The sequence below is a fragment of the Falco punctatus genome (genome assembly GCF_963210335.1).
Source record: "Falco punctatus genome assembly, chromosome: 4".
NCBI lineage: Eukaryota > Metazoa > Chordata > Aves > Falconiformes > Falconidae > Falco > Falco punctatus.
The window spans coordinates 72444810-72468204 of record NC_137583.1 but is presented as its reverse complement, the minus strand read 5'-3'; the positions used below and the strand labels follow the sequence as shown (position 1 = coordinate 72468204).

At 38.6% G+C, this 23395-nt stretch overlaps 1 protein-coding gene across 9 annotated transcripts in view; it reads left to right on the top strand.

The window, feature by feature from the left end:
* The window catches only part of CACNB2 (calcium voltage-gated channel auxiliary subunit beta 2), a 269587-nt gene that overhangs the window by 163818 nt on the left and 82374 nt on the right, over nucleotides 1–23395 (top strand). For 6 of the 9 annotated variants that reach the window (XM_080382793.1, XM_080382800.1, XM_080382801.1 and 3 more), the window contains one exon: nucleotides 17620–17739. In XM_080382793.1, coding sequence (XP_080238919.1) covers nucleotides 17620–17739 — 120 coding nt within the window. Of the gene's footprint in view, nucleotides 1–16030; nucleotides 16789–17619; nucleotides 17740–23395 lie in introns of those variants that run through there. The other 3 variants (XM_080382799.1, XM_080382795.1, XM_080382794.1) reach the window with 1 other exon arrangement.

Here is a 23395-nt window from a genome sequence, read left to right as displayed (position 1 = left end):
CCTCTCAAGGCTAAACAGTTCCAGCTCTCTCAGCCTTTTCTCATATGTGGGATGCTCCTGTCCATCATCTTTGCGGCCCATCACTGGACTCTCTCCAGTACGCCATGTCCCTCTTGTACTAAGGAGCCTGGAACTGGACACACCACTCCAGGCGAGGCCTCACCAGTGCTGCGTGCTGTGTTTGTGTGTTTTTATTGTAGCTCCCTCCTGTGCTTCTTACCTTCATCTTCCAGCTCATAGTAAGTGCTGGTGGAAAAAAAGGGTGGAGACGAGTGGAGAGGCCTGTCTCTGTGTGCTCTCCATGGAACTGCTTGAGGGGGCTCGGTACTTCTATTTGTGAGACAGCAGCAGGAAAGGGAAGGAAGTCTTTCTCAGAATCTGGGAATAGCTGGCTTCTAAGTGTGTCAATAGCACCAAGTCTTGATGAAGTCTTTAAATTGCTTGGTCTTGGTTTTGTGTTTTTTCCATCTGAAGGAAATAAATATGGTACTGCCTATGTCCTGGCAAAGCACTGATCAGCCTCTCATACTGGACAGTTTACCTCGCTGAAGTGAGCCAGCATGAACTTTAAAAAAAAATAACTTCATGATCAGGTATATATGAGTTTTTCTTTTCTGTACTGTCATCTGATCTATAGGTCTTGATATAAAAGATACAGCTGTTTTCCAGTGAGGACCTTGAATGGAGCCTGATGTAGCCATAGTAATGTAGCTATGGCAGCACAGCGCTAACAAACAAGCTAACTTATTGTGCTTCTCTGATTTATGTAGCTGCAACGTACTTAAGTATCTTGAATTCCTCTGCACACTCGCATGTGTGTATATGTTTCCAGGCTTTCTTTTTTACAACTTGCTCCCTGTTATGCCACTTATTCATAATTCTTATTTAATGAGGTGTCAGGAGACCTATGTAGCTAGAGAAGTCTTGTGGGTAAAATACAGTAACGGCAAGCCTGTTTTAATCATGGAATGGTTTGGGTTGGAAGAGACCTAAAAGATCATCTAGTTCTAACCCCCCTGCTGTGGCAGGGACACTTCACTCTACACCAGGTTGCTCAAAGCCCCATACAGCCTGGCCTTGAACGCTTCTAGCGATGGGGCATCCACAGCTTCTCTGGGCAACCTGTTCCATCTCACCACTCTCATAGTGAGGAATTCATTCCCCTTGTCCTATCACTGCATGCCTTTGGAAAAAGTCCTTCTCCAGCTGTCTTATAGGCTGCCTTTAGGTACTGGAAGGCTGCTGGAAGGTCTCTCTGGAGCCTTCACTTCTCCAGGCTGGATGAACAACCCCAACTCTGTCAGCCGATCTTTACAGGAGAGTCATCAATTTATAACTCTCGGGGTGGAGCCTTACACAGGAAAGTTGTAGCTATTTAGAAAAAGGTAGCTTGAATGTCCCTCATTAAAGAAATGGGACTTTTATGTGCTGTGCACAAATACAGTACAAGAAAATTCTAGATATTGCAGAGGCCCCAGTGTGGTGCCTCTAACAATGGAGTTATTTAAAAGTCTGTTTTCCAGTTAAGTATTTGTAACGTGCATTTTGATGTCTGTGTTGTTTAGTGTGGGGATGTATGTGAGTTAGCAGAAGGGATACACATGCAAGATGTTTTATGTGAGAAATTGAAATCGTGACTCCCCTGCAGCACATATGGAAAGCTAAAGTCAAAAAGGCATGTTCACGCTGTCTGCCGTATGCGCCTGCCTCCCTGGTATGGCAGACTGCCTGTTTTAGATGCTCGACTCTGGGTAGTGCAGCTACTTTTCTCCCATCGACGGTATTTGAGGTGGTGTCTGGCAGCCTAGATAGCTTATTGCTCTCTTGACCTTTCAACACTACAGTAGTTAAAACAGCTCTATTAAGCACTCCTAGCCAGGCAGGCTGGATACTGGATATAGTCCAATGTAACTTTGATAGGAGCCTTCCACACCGGGAAACCAAAGGGCAAAAATCCTGTTTCAGATTATATGATCTGAAACTTCTTTGATAATCACTTCCAGGCACAATTCCTTTTTTCTTTTTTTCTCCAACACCCTCCCCCCCCCCCCCCCCCCCTTTGACAGTTGAGATTGTGTGCTTATGCCCGTTTGGGAATATATTTTTATTTTCCAGTTGCTTATAACAAGTACATCTGATGAACAATTCAGAAATAACTGATGAGACTAAACCTATTATTTATTTTTATTCCATATTGGTCATAAGGAAGTCTATCACAGAAAAATATCCATCGACCTCTTTTACAAAGCCGTGGGTATCCGTCTTCATGAAGACGTCTTCTCTAAATTATAAAAAAGCTCTGGGCAACTGGACTGACTAAATTGAGTGCTGTTTGTTTACTTTTACTACATATTACTTCCCAGGTAACAACTTTAGCTGATAAATAAGAATTAGGAGATGCTGGGGATAGCTTGTCTTTTGTAGGAGTCATTAATTCTTTTTTCAGCAAATCTTCTCTTTACATAGAGATGGGTAATGATAGCCATGACAAGCTTGTTTATTATTTTATCCATCAGTGACCAGATTGATGTCTAAAATTTCTGTAGGGAGAAAATATAGTGAAACTTGGGTGTTAACAATTGCTGTGACTATAGGAATCAGCAATTTTTAAAGCTTTTCTCTGAGAACTGAAAGAATGAAATCCCTGAGAAATTCTCTGGTGCACATTTCATTATACATTTGTCACTTACAACACAGTGTGAGTCTGTATGTTTTAATTTAGCGATGCATAGGACTTTGGGGCATTTAAAATGCTCAAATAACGTACTGTATTTTATGATGTGCAGTATAGTTTTAGTGCTCTGTTGGATCTTATGAACAAGTCAAATGAAGTTAATAAGCATTGGTTTTAATACATCTTTTACTTTAAGACAGTTTCTGTATTTTGTTCCAAATACCTTGGCAGATTTTCTTATTAAAAAGAAATAATTCAAATCAAAGTATTTGTTTACTGGTACAAGCAAAGCAGTGTTGGTGCAGAAATTCAAAATGAGAGTCCTCCCTACTCAGTTGAGCTCTTAAGTCTAAAGGCAGGTAGACAGTTACAAGTTACAGGAATTTTAAGGAGAGGGAACAGTAGTAGGCCAGTTTATAGGAACAAGGCTGATACATGCATAGCTATTGTTAGAGTATTGTAATATAAGAATATAATTTTATTGAAAGGCTATTCATTCAAGGAACAACTCAATATGATAGGAAAAAGGTCTCTGCGTGTCTGTATAGAGTATATTTGCCTGAAAGTAAATGAGAAACATAATTTTTTCTTCACTGTAAGTAATTAAGGTTTTTTCACGTGTGCAAATGGGCTTTACTGAAATGGACTTTGTGCTGAACTTGATATAGTTGTATTTGCCTGTGGAAGCAGCTCAGCAGGCTAATTTTTGAGCATAAATGTTGTATCACTTCATAGTTCATTATCTTAATATCTTAGGTTACTATTAGAATTTCCTTATGTTTTTCTGGTGTGGGGGATTAACAAGTGAAGTTGTATACAAAGTTGCAAAATTTTCACTTACGGAGTTTTTCAAAACTCAACTGGACGAGGCCCTGAGCGAGCTAATTGGGCTTTGATTCTGGCACTGCATTGAGCAGGAGGTTGGACTAGGTGTCCTGTCCTCCAGATGTCCCCTCCCCAACCTATTTTTTTCTGTGATTCTATTCAGAGAATACAGGCTATATAGAAATATTACTGGCACCACAGTAGATATTCCCATGTTTTACATTCATTGTAAGTCAAAACTTGGTCTTAGAAGACTTCATTTTGTCCTGCAAATGCCCATGATTTAGGTTTCATTGCTGAAGCATGCCCTATATAATTCTGAAATTTTAGGCCTCTAATCTGTAATTCACTATGATTTTTTTTTTTGTCTTCATCTGCATTCCATATGAATGTAGTGATACATCTGTAGAGATCTGAAGGACAGAGGCATTAGAGTGTTGCTCGAATATAGTAGATTTCTCATATGTATTGTACTGTGGTTTACCCCATATATTTAAGAAAGTTGTGTTCTGTTTCCTTTAATGATCCTGTGGTCTTTGTAAGATAGAAGTATCTATATTGTTTGCTGTAATTCTGTTACTTGTGACATGGACATCCTGGCAAGAACATGGGTGGCCTTCAGAGATGCCTAAGTAAAATCATAAGGCCTATTGTACAAGGCTCTAGTACCATATGTGAAATGTTGCTTTCACTGGTTGACATTTCACTAGAACTTAGCAAGAAATTGTGGGGATTTTTAATAATTACCACATACACCTATTTGCTGATAGCAGCTAATAAACTGCTTTGCTTTCTAAGAATTTTCCCATGCATGTGTGAATGTTATTAACCCCCACCAGTAACATAGAAGTGTAAGGAAAAAATGAATAATTCTGTTCAGTCCTATCTTGTTAGTACAAAATAATCTTCTGGTCAATTTGGATCCAGAGTTCAGCAGAATTTGCAGGCAAGAACATCTGGGAAACAGTCTGGATTGGACTGGCCTTGCTCTGTTGAGGAAGCAAATACAATCCAACTGATAGCATTTCCTCAACTTTTGTTGCCTTGTCAGCACAGGAATAAAATTTGAGATCTTTCTGCAATCAAATTCCTCCCAGTAAAATGCATATATTAAAAAAAAAAAAAAAAAAAAAAAAAAAGAAAAAGAAAAAAAATCCGAACACCGCAAGTTGTGCTGTTTTGCTTAAGGCTATTTTAAATAAACCTGGACATCTGTGTTTGTAAGTGTGGTGGGAGAGATTAGTCCTGCCAGTTACACAACAGGTTTTGTGGATCAGCTTGCCTTGTGACAGTTATCCCTGCACTTCTCTGGTAGATTTTATGATGTGAATTAAATGCTATTAAATTTAAGTAAGGTCTACTTTAGCATAATCAAAGAGGGAACAAAAAGGAGCTGCTATGAAGATCATAGGCTGATGATTTTGAAAATGAACAGGACTTGAAAATACTGCTGCCTTTTCAAAAAATAAAAAAGATCCATGCCTGCAGACAACTAACAGAACATGAGAGGTTATAAAAGCACACATTTGTGCTACTGCCAACTTCAGCAACAAACATTTCTTTTTCTTCTGTATGAGGAGAGAAACAATAAGCCATAATTTTTGTTCTACCCATTGTAAACTCAAAAACTTTGAACAGGAAAAGAGATGCTAGCTTTATGAGTTACTGCTGATTATAGATAGAATAATCATTACAGAAGATGTGATGGAAGGAGAGCAGTGCAAATCTAGAGTGAAATTCTGGTTTCCTTAAATGAAAGTTTGTAGTAAGTGTTTTAGGTTCAGCCTAGCTGAAATCAGTTAAGGATAGATGTAAAATAAAAGAGTTATAATTTAGATTCTAAATTCCTTTTTTTTTTTTTTTTCCAAAAGTGGAGGTGAACTGAAATACTAATGAAAGTCAGTAGGAATAAGACCTCTGAAAGCATGAAAAGCCTGTCTTGCATTTAGTGTTGACTTCTGACTTCAGCCCGGCCAAGGAAGACAGCGTTGTGTCTTTGGAGAGTCACTGGGGGGGTCTGAGTACAAATGTGTTTGAATTTGTGGTGTAGCAGCATGTATACAACCTACATGACTACTGTATAGGCAACAGATGTGACCTGGAAAAGATGATGCATCTTGGGTTTCTCTAGCATTTTGTAGTCTTTATCTGTTCGTGAATACATTGGGGACTGACTTCATGTAGAGCAGGGTCTCTGTTGGCTCTAATGGAAAACTGCATACAGTACAGAGGTGGAAGTGGTTAGATGTTATAAAAATCTATATTGATTTTTTTTAAAAAAAAAAAAAACAACCAGATATTAGCTTAGTAACTCTCCTTGTAGTGCCAGGCATATAAGCACAAACAACACTGAGGTATTTTTTTTTTTGGTTTGACCATCCTTTTATACAGTATTTTTCATCCTAGAGAAAATATTTTTCTGCTTTTGTGGTCTCTGCTGCTGAACTGGAGAGTGGCAAGAACTAGTGGACAGCAGACCAATGAGCATTTCTGAGTTCTATCTCTTACATCCGTGAAATTTTCTCTCGTATTTCTCCTGTCAAAGCCTCATCCTTCTTTGCTGCTTTGTCATAGGTGCCCATCATCCACTTACCTACTTTCTTCTGGTTCCTTGTTCACTGTCGTCGTCTTTTATCTTTAGGAATCTTGTCCAAATAATACTTCTCTTACAAACTGGCACGGCAGAACAGCAGTCTCGGCAACATCTTTGTAGTATACCCATCCCGTCAGCAGGAATCCAGTGGTGATGGCAGCAGTGGTACAGCTGATAAGTTTGGGTGGTAATTCCTCAAGCAGAAGCAGATTCCCTCATAAACTGGCGAAAATACAACTTTTAATTGAGCGTAACTGGTTGAGTTTAGGGAGAGCATTAATTTAATTTTCAAACAATGGAGCAGAGAGGAAAAAGCAGGCTTTAGCCAGTGCAGTTCCTGAAGAAAAAAAACTTGTCAGGGATGACAGGGTTTCATTTGTATTTCTTCGGTGAGAGTTAGCACAGCATATTTTGAGGCCTTAAAGCTTGCAGTACCGGAGTTTCCATTCTTGGGTCTTTCATCGCTGCAGGTGCTGGAGGCTCTCTTGTGGCCAGAAACTTGGTAGGCGTGTGTTGGAAGGAGTCTTTAGCTGAGGGGTTTTACGATGTTAGTTGATCGTGGTACCTATTAATAATGTTGCTTTACGGCAATGTGAGGTATTGCATGTCTTAAAATTTTTTAGTAAGTTGACTGTCGTATAGCACACCTATAAATACAGGTTTGCCCAAGGGGTATGTTGACTCTTTTTTGAGAATTAAATTCTCTTTCCAAAGTCACATATTCTTTTAATCCTGAAGCCCTAAGTCCTGTATGAACCAGGAGCACGGGCAGTAGGAGGTGATCACAGCACTCATTAGAACATACCTGCTTCAATGTGACCAGTTTTGGTGCCCCAAAAGAAGGCAGATGTGGATAAATTGGAGAGAGTTCAGTGAAGGGCGCCCAAGAAGGTTGGGGCTAGATCACTTGGCCTGAAGGTATGGGCTGAGGGACCAGGGATTGTTCAATTTGGAGGCGAGATGGCTTTGGTGGGAAACTGAAGCCTCCCCAGCATCTGTAGGGAGGTTATCAAAAGCATGGAGCTAGGCTCCTTGGAGGTGCATGGTGGGAGGGCAAGAAACGGACACTGGAAACTGGAATAAGAGAGATTCAGACTGGATATAAGAAAAAACATCCTCACTGTGAGGATAGTCTGTCAATGGGACGGGTTTTCCCAGAGAGGCTGTGCAGTCTCTATCCTCGCAAGTTTTTGAGACCCAACTGGGTAAAACAAGCGGGTCTGGTCTCACAGCTTGAGCAGGAGGTTGGACTCAAGACCTTCTGAGCCCCCTTTCTGCCTGAAGTACCTTGTAGTCCTGAGAACAAGATGTAGTATGTTGCCATAGCTCTGACACAGGAGACAGCTTGTGCAGGTATTGTAGTCCTCAGCCATTCTTCTTTAAGAATTTAGATTTATCAGCAAATCAAACATGTATTTTCTGTCAATATTCAGTATTGCAGCAATATATGAAAGAGCAACCAGTGATCCAAAATTTGGTGCTTCCTCTAGAGGAGGAAATGGCTCGGTGAGGGATATGATGCGCTGACCCAGTCAGTCTGTTCTGAATCAGAAAGAAGCCTGTTCCTGATGTTTCTTTTATGCCTGAAAACCAGAAAATGTTTGGTCTTCTTGGTTGCAATAATTTGGAAAACCCGAGTTCACTTACTATCCTGGAAAGTAGCTGTTGTATTCTACTAAGCTTTGAAGGTTCCAGAACACAAAAAAATATTCCAACATTGAGTTAGGAAATTTCACACCACCATGTGCTGCTTTTATGATTTCCTTTAATTTTTCTATTGCAGTTCATTTATATTTTATTTCTCTTCAGGTTAGCATCTAATTCACCATCTTCAGTAGCAGGTACGTTTCCGTTTCCAGGTTGCCTAAAACATATACCTCTCTTTTAACCCTCCCATCTTTATTTAAGCAATCATATCTCAGAAGTGCTAAACATAAATCTATAGTACAAGATCTGTCCTAGCTGTAAGAAAATATATTTAGATTTATTCTTTATTAAGGATTATACAATATCAGATGGTTTCCTACAACCTTTTACTAATTCATTTTTTGTAAACAAGTGTTGTATATACTCTTTGCATTCTTTTATTCTCTTGCAGATGGAAATCAGTGATAGTAACACAGAGACATCAGTCTCACTTCTTAGTAAAGAGATGGGGATAGTGCTCTAAAAGCTCAATAGGAAGGATTCATGAGTCAGAATCAGAAACTCTGTCTTTGAAAAGACATTTGGTGGAGCTGTACAAGCAGTAACATGGGGATTGGGATGGGAGAATCAGGCATGCAGTGCTTGCTTTAGCTTTGTGTCCTTTGATGAATATGACACACTGCATACTTGATAACCCCACCTGCTCTGCGTGGGTGCATATATCAGACCTCAAAGAGCCAATTATGTGAACCATTGACATCATGCGATCTATACATTAACTGGTATATTTTCATTTTAGAACAAAACCTGCTGGAGAGACAGAATTTTCCAAGATTATTATTTTAATATGTGGTAGACAGGAGGGTCAAAAGGTCTTTCAAGAGATCCTTTTATCAATGTGAAAGTATTACGGGCTGTTGTATTCTTGAAATCAGGTGAGAGTAATTGTAATATCTAAAGGGTGTAAGGAGCTTCAGTGTCTTGGGAAACCTGCAAGTAATTGCTTTGGCTTATGCTGGACCTGGAGGATAGGTAATGGGTATAGAAAGTATCCTGGTATTTTTCATTACTATTAGTCCCCTGATGAGGTTATCTGTATTTTATATAGTGTTTTTGTCCTGAAGTAAACAGTGCCATGCAGTGTGAAAGCTGCTCACTTGGTGTTTCTGGCAGGATTGGAGAGAGGAAGGCTGCAGATACTTAAAGAATGATCACGCCTGCCACAGATACCAGTGCTGAGTCACAAAAGAACCGCTGTTTGACAAACTTGAGCTTTCAGTGAGCCTGGATTAGGGAAATGTAATTAATTCCTTAGTCTTCACTGTGTGTAATTTTAACAAAGGTGTTGGTAAGAAAACCTCTCCTAATATAAGCACTGATCAAATCGCAGTGTTTTATGTCATGACAGTAACTGATTGCTGTTAACAAAAGATCATGACTAGAAAATCAAGATTTCAGTAGTAGATGATGGGCTGGAAAATAAACTGAAGCGGAGGTTGAAAAATACTGTAGACAGCTAGTGTATGACAGGAGTTTCTTCAGAGTGTGTGTTTGTCAAACTAACTCATGAAGTTATATGGAATAATTATTTAAACAAATGAATGCTATATTTACAGTATAGAAATGAAGGGTAGCAAGTAAAAATGTATTAAAGCAATCGTTACATTTGAAATAGTAAAATAGGGAAGACTATACTGTATGTACTTAACCTGAACATTTTTAACAAGTTAAGCAAACAAAACCCCAGACTTTCCATTTGCTGCCTGGAGTAGATTAAAAATGTTACATTTGAAAATCAGGTAGGGATTGTACATATGGAGATAATTTGATAAAATAGGAAGGAATTTATTTTTTTTCCTTCAAAATTCTCCATTGCTAACAGAATTTCATGTCAAATTTTCAAGGAAGTTATTTTTAAGTATGCAGAAAATCTTAATGACTTGAACCAAAATCCCAGATAAAAATATACTGAAGATCTGGAACAGAGAAACTAAATTGGCACTTTTCACTGAGCTGAGACGAATTGAGATGATGGTTGCCATGCTTTGCTTTGCATTCTTTCCTTTTCTAGTTGTCTTTCTGTTTCCTTGTTTTCATCCCAGCTGTGTTTTCTATTTTTCCTCTTCTTGATTGAGCCCTTGTAATTTTGTGGCTGACCCAGTCTTTGTCTCTTTCTGTGGTCTTGTATCGACACATAGCATTTTATATTCTAAATCCTTTTTTTCCTGAGTTGTCTTTCTGCGATTTAAAATCCTGCCTTTGTGAAAGCTGCAGTTGATTAATACAGTCAAAAATGATATTCTCATTTTCTCTGAAAACTTTCAATTTTCTACCCACTTTTGTCTCAGTAAACACCACCATAGGTCATCTTGTTACTAATAATCCTGGTTTACCTTTGCCTAAGGGCTTAGACATATTATCAAGTCATCAGAGCTTTAAAAAGTTACCATGAGTCAGCCAAGTTGTGTTAATACCCATGTGTGTGCTGACAGTCTGAGACAGAAGTGAGATGATTCAGGTTCATGCAGCTTGCAATCATTTCCTTGGTGTATTTTTCTTCCTTTGACACCTGTTTCTGAGTTGTTCCACTGGCAACATCTTAGCTCTGTTGTTGCTCTGACTTTTCCTTACAGCTCAAAATTGTCAATAATTTAATCCCATCCTCTAGATTCAGTTAATCGTCTTGAAAAATCAAATCCCATTTTTTCTTTAGGTGGGGGAATTTTTTTTGAAGTTCTCAATGATGTGATTATACTGTTGATAAATCATATTTTGATAAGCCGTGAGACCTCCTTATATTCCTGTCATTGCCCTCTTCCTCAAAAGGGCTTTCTCTCTTTGCTCGAGTATACAGATACCAGATTATCCTCCTTCAGAGGCTTTCACAGAACTAATCTCTGCCATAATACATATAGAAAACTTACTTAAAACAACAACCCCCACCATGATTATGCAAGGGATGAGTCATAATGCTGATATTGAATATTTAAAAATGCTTTATTTTCTATTGCATTGCTACCTTGATCCCTTTCTTGCTCCTGGTTTTTTTTTCTGCTCTTATTTTCTCAGCCTTTGGACTGCAAGTTCTTTTAAGGAGGGTCTGTCATTCACTCTGTGGCTGTACAGTGCCTAATACAATAGTAGTCTCAAGTAGTTTTCCCTCTTGGTTTTTGCAAAAAAATGGTAAATGGTAACACACCAGAGCATCCTACAGATTTGGCGAAAGCTTAGCTCTGACTCTGGAGGGTCTGCCTCTTTGTTTGTTTGGTAACTAGACTGAGCTCTGCAGCTCAGCTGCCCTTTTGGAAGCAATGCGCATATTGTCAAAGTTTTTCTGAAGAGTCCCCATGAAGAGAGACTATGGTTCCTCTAAGAATACCTACTTATGCCACGTTTTTGTAGCAAAACAACAGGAAAGCAAACATTTAGGCTAGTATCAGGAACTGGGGGATGGTGGTGGGGTGGTGGTGGTAGGTATTTTGGGTTTTGTTGTTTTGTTCTTCCCTGATAAAGTACCTGGTACAACTGTTTACCAGGTTCGTGAATGCCAAAATCTTGGCTTCTGCAAACCTAAGGGCGGTTTTAAAAACCTCTGAGTTCATCCAGCTGTGATTGGATTAGCACCTTGGAAACCTGTTAGTGTCAAGCTGGGTGCTGCAATGAAGCTTGCTGAAGTCATGTTAAGGGTAAAGAGAAGACTGGTTTCCTATATAATCTCCTTTTTAATCACATTGCCACCCTAAATCTCCCAGCTGTTCTAAAATTTCACTCCTGTTATTTGAAAGTCCCCCATGGTTGTAGATGCCATATCAATGCCCAGTTAGCTCTAAACAACAACAAAAAATTCTAATCTACGTTGTTTTTATTTTTTAAATGCAAACTTAGCGGAGGATTTCAGTGACTGCTGTAGGAGCTCATAGCCCTCCTTGTATAGTAATTGTGGGAGAGCTAAGTTTTACAGCATTTAAGTACAAATATGTGTGTAACGGGCAAATGACCAAGCACTGCAGGACCCATGCCAAGGACCGGAGAGGACATCAGAACTAGCCTTGGCAGTTGCCAGACTGTGAAGTGTTCATGGCCCTTACACAAGCAGTCAATAATTCCTGCTTGATATCCCCTTAAGGAATACGTAGTCTCTTTCCTTTTTCCTTTGTTAAAATGTGTTTCTTCAGTTTTTCATATACACCAAATACACATTTCATACAATTAATTTGAATTAATTATATTAATAATACCCTGAAATAGTTAACTTTAACATCAGTATGACACACTATAGCATTCTCAGAGCAGCATTTTATGCTTTCTTCAGCATAATTCAAAATAATGACATTGCTTAGACATCTGGAGAAAACTTAATAAGAAATTTTCACATTCACCAGCTGTGGCCACTCTACCAAACTGAGGTCTCTACTGATGGTGCATTTGTGGGAGTGCTTTTGGTTTGGTTTTTTTTTTTTAATCATGTGGCTTGTATTTCAGGTTGGTCAGTTTATGATGAGACAGGACAATCTGTATTCCCTATTGATGTGTTATAATTTGCCAATGTCAGCAGTTTCACTTCATACTAAACTTGAATATTTAACATTTTGCCTTTTTCTGATTCAGTCTTAAGGATTTGAAGCGAAATAAAAATTTTATGGAAATAACCTTTCCATAAAAGGTTGAAAAAAATTCAACATTTTTTTCCTTTACCTTATTTCCTAGCACTCAAGAAGTAGTAGCACATCACAGGGACGTAATTATACCATCTCAAATCATGTCCTAGCAGGATACATGATGTTGTGCTTACTATGTCAAAAGATTAGAAGATACGTAGTTAGGAATATACCTGTATACATTCTGAATATTGAAATGAATTGTTCCTCTTACTGGCACAGCGAGGCCTCAGTTTTCCATACCCAAAGTATAAATCAAATGAAGACATAAAGATTCTCCTTTTGGATTTAAAATTCTCTTCAGCATTGAATGAAGAGATGAAAAATGTTATCTGGGAGAAGAAATCAGTATTACAAATGATGAGAGTATGTATGTGTGTAATATATATATACTCTCATGTGCAGTCACGTGTGTTTCTTTATGCCTTGTAAAATCTTGTATGTTTGCTTACTGCTCCATGCCTTCATTTAATAAATAAGAACATAAAAAGTCTCGAAGGAACTTTTTTAATCTAAGATGAGAATTATTTGAGAATTTTCAGTAATTTGGAAAGTTATCTGTCTTCATGATACCCAGTTCATAAGTGGATTATCCCATTACAGAGAAACTCATACTACTCAGAGGATCAGTTTTATTTTTTTTATGAGGAGATATAATATGAAGTCTATGTCTGAATTTGCAAGTGAAATGACAGCTATATTAACCCAGTGAGAATTTATTACAGTAACAGACCAAACACAACACAGGTTTTTAACTATGAATGTAACACTGCAGTCGAAATATGTACTTAAGCTCCAACTGTAGTGACCAAAGTTAAGCATGGGTACAGAAAACTAACAAGAAAAACAAGACCTAGAGGGCACCATGTGCTTTAACTAAGGAGCTTCTACCTGCAAGTAAAGGAACATAATAAAATGCCATCTTACTTGAAGGACCCAGTCTTTTGAAGATGATAAGTCATGTATGGTCTTGAAGAAAATGGAGCTCAAATGTGATCACACATGACCTCTAGCAGTGTGAAAAGCGTGGGTTCATACTATAAGAATACCTCATAGAAGCTATTCTAATATAGTAAGTAGTAAGATAGTTGGTAAATATTTGTCAAGCACGTTATTAAAACAGGAAGTTATTTTTCCGGCAAACTGGGTTTGTAACCTGCCAAGTAAAGAGGAAAAGAAAAGGAAAAAATAACAAATAGATGGGGTAATTATTAACATGACTTATCTCACTTTTTATTAAACAGTTTGCCATGAAGGATGAGGAACTGGGGGCTACAGTAGCATATATTACATACACATATTACTGCAGCTCTTCCACATTGCAGTAGAAGGAGATGGAGACCTGCAGCATCACAGAAAGGCTGAATTTCAGAAGCTCTCAGAAAAAGATCTATACTGTTCTCCAGAGAAACCCCAAATGTTTCTGTAAACCAGGGATGCAATGTAGTTTCCTAAGCTGGCATGAATGGGCAATGCACGTCCACTTGGCCTTGTTTTCCTTGGATAGTCAAGGTATTTCCACTGTAGTTTCATCACAGTTTTTATATATTTGATTGTATTCAACCACTTTAAGATAAAAAAAAATCTTAGCTTGCATAAGAATATTCAGTAGTTTATAAAATGAATTAATCATAATCGTATGTTCCCCCTTTTCTTGCATTGCCATGGTATCTGACTTTGATATTATTTTTTTTTCCATATTTGAGTGGTGAAGAAGCTCCCGAATTCATCTTTCCACAGAAAATTTACATGACCATGTCCATCCCACTGGGAAAATAAACATAATGTTGAGTTTGATTTATGTGATTTGTCAATAAAATTAAAGTAAATTGCGTGATTATGATTTTTTGGATGTGTGTTGGGACTGTGGCCAACGTGACTAGCACTATAAATGATCTCTCTGGCCTGGAGGATGAAATGCCAAATTTAGCAATTCCGGCCTGACCCAAAAGGCATTTTGCCCCCTTAGTGGAGACAGGAATTACATTTCTGTGCTTCATGACTTTTCTTTTCTTTTTTTTTTTTTTTTTTTTTTTTTTATAGGGTGAGGACCAGTGGGGCAGCATCCCTTCTGGACAGCAGAATGAACAATAGTAGAAGTGGTGCCATGCCACTTGATCAGTGGAAAATATGATGTGTTCACTGTGGAAGTGCTGTAGAAAGCTAACACCCACACTGTGCGTTGTGCTTTGCTGTGTCAGGCTTAATGGCTGGTTTGTTTTTTTTTCTCTTACTGAGAGGTAGTGTTGTTTTGGGGTTGGTTTATGACATAAACATAACCAATGTTATAAATGTCATTTTTATGTGCCTCACTTGGCAGCTGAGTGTCACTGAGGAGCTGCAGCGCTGGTGGGGAAGGGTTTGGATGTGCTGTTGCTGAAGGGGGTTGAGTGTTGAGGGACCCCAGAGTGTCCTGGAGGCTGGGCCTCTACGGGGGGAGGGAGGGTTCATCACAGTCTCGACTTTCATTAATGCTGTGAGAACGTGTAGTGGTTTTGACCACAGGCCACTGTTGTGTCAACTGTAATAGGATTTAAACTCTACACTTAACTTCTATCTGCTTGTTGCTGCTTGTCTTTTGCCACTGTTTCCTTTGGGAACCTGTATCAGGAGTTGTGGCAAAGGGAAATTTTAAAGAATTGCCAAATTTGAAAGGCTCTGAGGAGGTTACAGGACATCTGGATATTTTCCTAAGGGACAAGATTTTTTTAAAAATTAAAGAAAACTTTGAGTGTATTTTATTTTCCACTCCTTTTGCTTTAGCTCAGTAGGCATTTTAGTTTTGGAAGACCACTAGAACGTGGCAGATGTATTGGATTCCTGTAAGCAAAATATCCCTTGGAGAATAATTTTCTTTATGTCAGTTTAAAGGCACCTTATTAAACCCTATGCTGTAACTATTATGGGCTTCAGGACAGAAAAAAATAAAACACTCGGAAAGTTAAAATTTCCCTTTATTTTAAACTGTCAGCTTAGTGACAGCTATTTTTTGCTCTAGTAATGGTTAAAAGTAGGCTGCTGCATCACTTGTGATGGGGCAATTTCATTGTTACACAGCACAAATCGTGGCAGGATTTGGTCCTTCCTGGGACACGCTGACATACCATGACACATGCCTGACCACACTTCTCAGCTGTAATCTCTATCCTCTGTTTTTCTTCTAACTGTGAATTTATGTCAAAGTCAGGTGCTGCAGTCAGCTACAGTGATCTTTTTCAGCTAGAATGTTACATGTCTGTCAGAGAATCATAAATGCCCTAGAAAACCATGCCTTAGCATGTTCTTCCCTTGGTCAAGTTTATGAAAGGATAGAGAGTGAATCTGAAAAGCAGAATACAGAAATTCAATGTTTGGTTTCACTTTTGCCGTATCAGGATCTAATATTTATGTGTAAAGTGGTATTTGTAGTTATTCTTTGCTTCTTTCTTCTGCTCTCAGAATAATATAAGCAGTAACTAGGGGGTTAAATTCCTGCTCAACAGGCATATTTTTGGATGTATGTTTTTTGTAAGAGAGCTCAGAGTAGAGGGCAGAGCTTTGCAGCGAAGTGCTGCGTGACAGAACTGAGCGTCCAAGGGAAACGTGGCTTGCAGCAGACATACATGATGGGAATGAGAGGCTGTACCAGGGAATGAGAGGCTGTACCAGCTCTTCCAGTTTCACAGGGACCTTGCGTTTTCCAGCTGTTTACCCTTGAGATGTAAAATGGCAATTTGGCATAGGCTAACAACCTGGTGTGATGTGAGCATCTGCGTAAAAGGCTGCACATATGGAGCATGCCCAGTGATATGAACAGCCTGTTACCCCTCCCCCAGCCAATCTAGGAAGAGATGAAATGAACTTTGCACTTGCAAATGTCACTGAATACATTTTGCACAGGATTTTGAAAGGTTCTCCTATAAGCACTATTTTTAACAGCCAAATCCGCCCCCCAAAACAGAAGGGAAAAAGCCCTAGGTATTTTTCTGTGATTGATCTCAGTTTATGATCAGCCGAAGCATCCCTCACAACATTTATCTGAAGCCTGGTTTGTTTTACGTGTTTATTATTCAAGTTGAGATTTTTGGAGGTGGTGTGGATTTTTTGGATTTTTTTTTTTTTTTTTCTTTACTGGCATGAGAAAATTTGAGAATTTTATAGCAGTAGAATACTTGGAAACAGTGAGGCTGCAAGCTTGAAAGGCAGAGGGAAGAGAAGGAAGGCTCTCACAGCAGAGCATGGATAGGAAAGGAACAGTGATTCTGCGGTGCTCAGTGTGCACATGTTTTATGAGATCAGTGCCGGGCGCTGCAGCTGCGGACAATAACTGAGCTGTCTGGCTAATGAAGGCCACCTGGATCAGGCTTCTGAAAAGAGCCAAAGGAGGACGTCTGAAGAATTCTGATATCTGTGTAAGCCCTACGTTTTCATTATCGGCATACATGATATGTGTTGCAGAGAGGGAGAGGGAAAAAGGCAGTGAGGAGAGGACAGTTGTTTTCATTCTGATTGAATTAGCAGAACTCTGTTTTGTATGCAGGGAGATGCAGAGAGAAAGCAGAGCTGTCATTATTTATAGAGCTGTTCTGGCATTGTGGCTGATTCCATTGTGGTGATACAGGGACATGTGTTGAGTCCAGAAGGATTTTATTAGTTGGAAGTTGATTTGTGGTCATTTGCATGTTTTGCTGAGGGGCAGAGATGGATATGAGCCATTTGCAGTTCTGATGGGGAAAGTGTGTCAGGTAAAGAGGTTGCCCTAAAATTAAAATGGATAGCAGGGTGTAAATCTGTTAGGGGTGATATTGTGTAATGGTAATTATTGATCCTGAATTTGCATTTTTATTATAAAATTGTTTCCTTGACAATACTGTCACTGTTTAGACTTTTAATTTCTAGGGAGCGATCCTTGAAGCTGCTGTGTGTCCTTCAGCCCTGCACTGCACCAGTGCTGTTACTCTACAGAGCAACTGGCTCTGCTTGCTGAAAAGCAGGCAAATAAGAGCATGGGGATAGTGCAGGAAATAAAACACCAGGAAAGACACCTGTACTTTTGGAAACTCTCCAGAAGAAAATATTTACCTAGACATAATTTTTTAAAGTGACTTTCCTTTTTGGGCATTTACTTTCTTTTCAGGGATACAGAAATAAGAGAAAATGCAAGGTGTATACCCACTTCTCTTTTTTTTTTATTTTTTTAACACCAAAACAACTTGTGACATAATTTTCCTTTTCTTGTGCAGGGTTCGGCGGACTCCTACACCAGCCGTCCATCTGATTCAGATGTATCTTTGGAAGAAGACAGGGAAGCAGTGCGGAGAGAGGCAGAGCGACAGGCCCAGGCACAGCTGGAAAAAGCAAAGGTAAGGTGTTCTTTCATGTTACAGACTCATAAAATGTTCACCTTTAAAGATCTGCCATCTCATCCATTACTAATACAAATGTTTTTAATGTATTAACATACAGCATAAGACCTCTTAAAAAGATTTTCCAGACAGCAGTAGAAAATAGACTTTCCAGTAAAAATTGCTTAGAATTAGATTTCCATAAAAAGCACTTGATTGACTTGTGTATTTCAGAACAATCTTACTTGTATCTGTGCATTTCTTTTATTGAACGTAGGGATTTATTGCAGTGTATAGGGTTAAAACTTTGAGTTCTTACTGAAGATGTTTGTGAAAGTTTTCCCGTAGATAGCTACAGCACTCAAAACTATAGTTCTAGGAATCAGGCCTCACAGATCCTATTCATCTCTCCCTTCAGTAAAGGATCAGTCCCTACATGTCATTTGTAAGTAGGGAGAATCTATTACAAAGTTTTTCCTGAAGACTTCACTGACTTTCTTTACAGTTTGTGTGTTAAATGACACAGTGACTAATATGCTCTAGGAGTTAAGATTTCTCCTTCCATCTCCACACTCCTGGCAGATAGTGACAATTTAGTAAGGAAATACTAAATAAGCTTTAGGTTCTTTCTCAGTGTTTTTGTATTTTCCAAGAGATCCATTTATGACTGTGAAGGTTTTAGCAGTGAGAGGAGGTGGGCTTTTTTTTTTTTTTTTTATCTATGCTATGTCGTTAAATACTATTGTGCCTGTAAAAATCGTGCTCATCTTATTTGTTAGCATTCATTTATCACTTCGTTCTAGTTTCTTTTCTGTATGCTGTCTGCCAGACCTCAGTGTATTACTGTATTCCAAGATACGTTTTTAATTTTCATATCTTTAATTTAAATATTTAAATACACTATTGAGATCCCTTCTCAGATCTACCTGATCTGTATTTCTCTCACTTTCTGACTCCCCTCCTCCATTTTGCCTTGTTTTTTATTTCACTATCTCCCATCCGTCTCCTATTATGTTTCCTTTTCCTCTGCCAGCTTTGCCTCTACCCATTTATGCCACCTGTTTTACAAGGGTTCTACAGAAATTCAGGAGTCCAGATCATTGAGCTATGTACCTGATTGTATGGTGAGGACCAGCTCCATAAATAGTACAGGACTGTAATGCACCAGCAGACGGCTTCATCAGGCCAGAAAACTTGGAACAGGGAAGCCAAAGAGTGGGGTTTTTTTGAAAATGTAATTATCCACTGATATTTACTAAGAGTTCCTAAACAGTATTTTGATGAGCTGCTGGAACTTGCCAATTGTATGAGATGCTGAAAATCTCTTTGAAGTTTGATCTTGCTATCCTGGGATCACTATAGCAGAAACTCGACAGAAGCAGCCCGCTTCTTCGCTTCCGCCTTGTATCTTAGAGATGTTGCTGATCGAAATCAAGAGTTTCAGTTTATCAGGGCTACTTTTTGCTAGTTTAAGATTTCTCTGCTCATAGGAAAATGATAAAGGCTGCCCTGAAATTCAGGTGAAGTGTTGAATTTTATCAGTAACTGCAGTCTTTAAAAGAAGTAATAATATCTTGCAGACTAATCAGGGTAGCAGTACAGCACTAACTGCTGAACTGATGCATCTCTTAGCGATGAGTAAATCTATGTGAGTGTTGCTATGGGAATTTGGCTTACAGATGCTGGCTTGAGTGCATGGACTGCCCTTATGTAATATTCATGACCTCTAGCACAGTTGCCAGTGTAGTTTGTAGAGAAACTGCTAGCAGACCCTGACTTTTTAAAACTGTATTTCTATACATCAAACCAGTGTTCTCACTCCAGCTGGCATAAGATACAGTCTCTAGGTCTGACACCGTCTGAAACTGTAAGACAACTTGTGAACAGTCAAAGTAGCAAAGGCACTGCCAAAATCAACCTGCTATAACAATGGGTAATTCCAGTCATATAGAAAACACAAAATGAATTATTTAAATTATTTGTACTTTAAAACGGATCAAAGCTCAAAATACATTAGCATGTTTGTTTCTTAATAATACAAATAATTACGGGCTGTAATGTATAGAAGTAATTTCCTGTATATAACAGTGTAACATTTAGTCTAGTCTAATATTTAAATCAATAGTATTAAATGAAATATTACGTGTATTTTGTGCTTATGTTTGAAATAAACATTTTACAAGATGTAAAGTAAACCTAACCTAGTACATCTAAAATATGATAGGGTATGCTTTTCTGCCTTTATTGGTGATTTAGTCCTTCACCTCCCTGAAACACAGTAAAATTAATGAAGCGGTAACTTCTGTTGGTGCTGCCTGGCTCCTGTGTGTGCCCAGACCTGTTTCCTGCAGGCAGCAGGTTTTGCTGCCTGCTCTCCATGGCTGCCTTGCCATCGTCCTGACCAGCTGCCAGGCAGAGCCAAGTGACGCAGCTGCTTTAACTTTTCACCTTCTAATATCGTGAGGGGAAGTGTTGATCCTAAATACAGTCATTACAATTGTATTTGTCACAGGAATTAGAAGAAGATGACATACATGAATAATGCAGCGGTGGAGGGAAAATGATAGTGAATTAAGGATAGATAAAAAAACCTGCTAAACTGTGTCACGCACTTAAAACAGTTTAATGACATCCATTTTTCTTTCTTACAGCTAGGGAAAACACCTTAAAATGAAGTGAAAAATACAGTAATAAAGCACACAATGGTAAATTGTTAGGAGGATTTTGATTTTTCTGTATTTTGATTTTTATGGATTCTGAGTGTTTGTGTAAATGAAACCAGAATATGCATATCTGGTATGTATCCAAACAGGGAAAATACACCCCACCCCCCCAAAATTGTAAGAGAATACACATTCTGGCCATTTTTTTTAATTTATTTATTTTATACAAGCATTGCTTCTCTGGGAAATAGTTAAGGCATATTTTGCTGACTCACTTTGTCATGTGACTTACTGTAAGGAAGGTGGGGTCACAGGTGCACGTTTGGAGTTGTCTAGGGAGGGAAAATTAAGAGGCAACTAACAAGGCTACCTGCAGGCCAGCAGCTAATCCCCAGGGAAACAAATCTTCAAATGAAGCTGTTTAAGCTTGAAGCTGAGATGAAGTGTTCTTGGATAGAACAGTTTAGCAGTGCAATTACAGAAAGGTTGTTGGGTTGTTTTTTGGGTTTTGTTTGATTTTTTTTTTTTTTTTTTTTTTTTTATAGAAAAAAAGCATTTCAAGGCATTGAGGATTTCCTTGGTATCCTCCTCATAGTCCATAGTATGTAGCTGTCTCTGGGATAAAGAGGACCTGTGTTGTGGCTGAGTAGGGCATGCTATCAATGCCCAGATCTAAGGGCTTGTACTGACATTTTACTGAATTTCCTATTTCCATAAGAACACAAATCTTAAGCATTCACAAGCCAAACAGTAAATAAGAAATACAATGACATTAACTGATTTTAGTGTCAATATGTTTTAAATTGTCATTTCTACAGAAAAAAAGCTTTTTAGTTTTGAAGGAGGATTAAAAATAAATGATAGTAAGTAAATATTTTTTTTTGTTCATTCCTTGCTGCATTACTTGCTTAAAATACTGCACCAAGTGAGAGGGATGAGATCAAAGGAAAACTGTGACGTCTATGTATCAGTGAGACCTTTAAATTCAGTGCTAAATTAGCTGAAGTTTGTACATAAGAAAGGGGACTTCAGTAATGATTTTTGGCCCTCTGCAATGTTGGTAAATTCAAACACTCCATTGATTTATTTTGCCTCAAGCACATCATATGCTATGAACTAGTTTTTGACTGAAATACAATGTCAGGTGGTCTGTAAACCTCTTTCTTCTCTTCTGCAAGACTAAATTTTTTTTTGTCTTCAGTCTCTTGTCTTCAATTTTTTAAATTTTGCCTTCTTTTTTTTTTCTCCCATGCCTTTTAAAAGCTCCTTATGCAGAGACAGTTTTCAGATGAGATCTATAGAATATTTTCAGCATTTTGAAAAATGATTTTTTTTTTCCCCAGTTTTTTCTAACACATTGGGTACTTAGAAGTGCCAGTTAATAATCCAGGTTCTGTTTCTCACGCAGGACTAAGGGACAAGCCTATGCTCTTTGTTCTCAGTTAAAGATTGTTCTCAACATCCTTTGGTCCTGAAACTGCCTAAATGGCTGTCAATGTTGGATCATGGCCTTCCAGAAGTCAGTAATTGTGTCCGTAATAGGAAGTCTCAATTCCTTTCAGCTCCGCTTTGTTTGTGCTCCACCTAATGCTCTACTGCTAGCACCCTTTATAGGAGTTTGTTAAAACTTGCAATATCCATGGATTAAAATGCCATTTAAATAATTTTTACATTAAAATGGTGAAGCACTAATGTTTTGATACCACGCATGTTTGCTGGCTCGTAAGCATTGATATAAGCTGTTGTGTTTTGCTTGCTTGATGTGTGCTGTAGTAGAGGTGATGGCCTGTGACAATGAGTAATAATGCAATGTCTTAAGTGTAATGCATTGCCTCTATGCATGGGTTGGGGACCACAGATTTGAAATGTGTAGCAGGCTGGGATAATGCTTACATATCCCTGTGAGTCTGAAGGCATGAAAAAGATTGTCAGATGTAATTATCCAGTGCAGTGTGCCAAGGGTAGTTATTTGAGTATTTATTCACTCTAGGACAGGTTTCATAGCCTCTGAATGACCCCATGCTGCTAGCAGGCAGCTGCAAAGCTAGTTAAGGTATGTCTGCTTAAACTGCAGTAGCATTTTTGACAGACCAGAAGTGCCCATCACCTTGATGTGTGTCCTTACGTTATGTCAGCGTATTCCATCACAGAGATTCTATTTTCTCTCAATGACGAGAACATGGTGGTGCTGAGCAGCACCCAAAGCCATAGCAACATAGGGTAGTACTCTGTATTAGCTGTTGTGTACGGTAATATTTTTTCATTTATTTTTTTCTGATTTGCCCTTTGGTTTTAGAATACTCCCATTGCATGTTACAATTCACATAGCTAATGTTGTGTGTCAGAGTTGTTGGGATTACATGGGAGCCAGCACAGTGGTCTAGCTGGAAGTAAATGAGTTGTTGATCCAAACGTACAGTTGCAAATCTGGTTGTTGCTTAGCTGCAGACGAGTTCTGCATTGTTGGATCTTCTCGAATCAGCTTTCAGATACTCATTTTCTTCATTCCTTTCTGCTGCTTTTTCTTTGGACTGTAATACTGGAACATCAAGCAGCTCCCTTTATACTGCTATCTGTGACCTATAGGGTTTTTTTATGTTTAAATTCATCATCTATTTTGTCTTCAGTGTGTGTACACTTACTCTGCACTAGTGCCTGTCATTATGTTGGTTATTTCCCTGAACAATTCATCCATTCTCGGTGTTGGGCTGCATTTTTTCGGGGGCTGGCATTGTTTCTTCCAGCAGATTCTCATGTAACCTGGAATGAAATGCTCCAGAAATAGTACCCTCTCTAATTAAAATAAACATCTGTCATCCCCCATTCGCACCATGATTATGAAGTGACCAAATCTGTTTCAGAAGTACCCTCTCCTCTTCTGCTTCTTGAGTATGAGTAGAAAAAGACAATGGAGGGACATTAAGACAGTCTAGATTTAGATACATAAGTGTAGATAGAGCCTTTAATATCCTGATGTTCTTCAGGTAATCAGCAGAAAGAGACACAGGAAT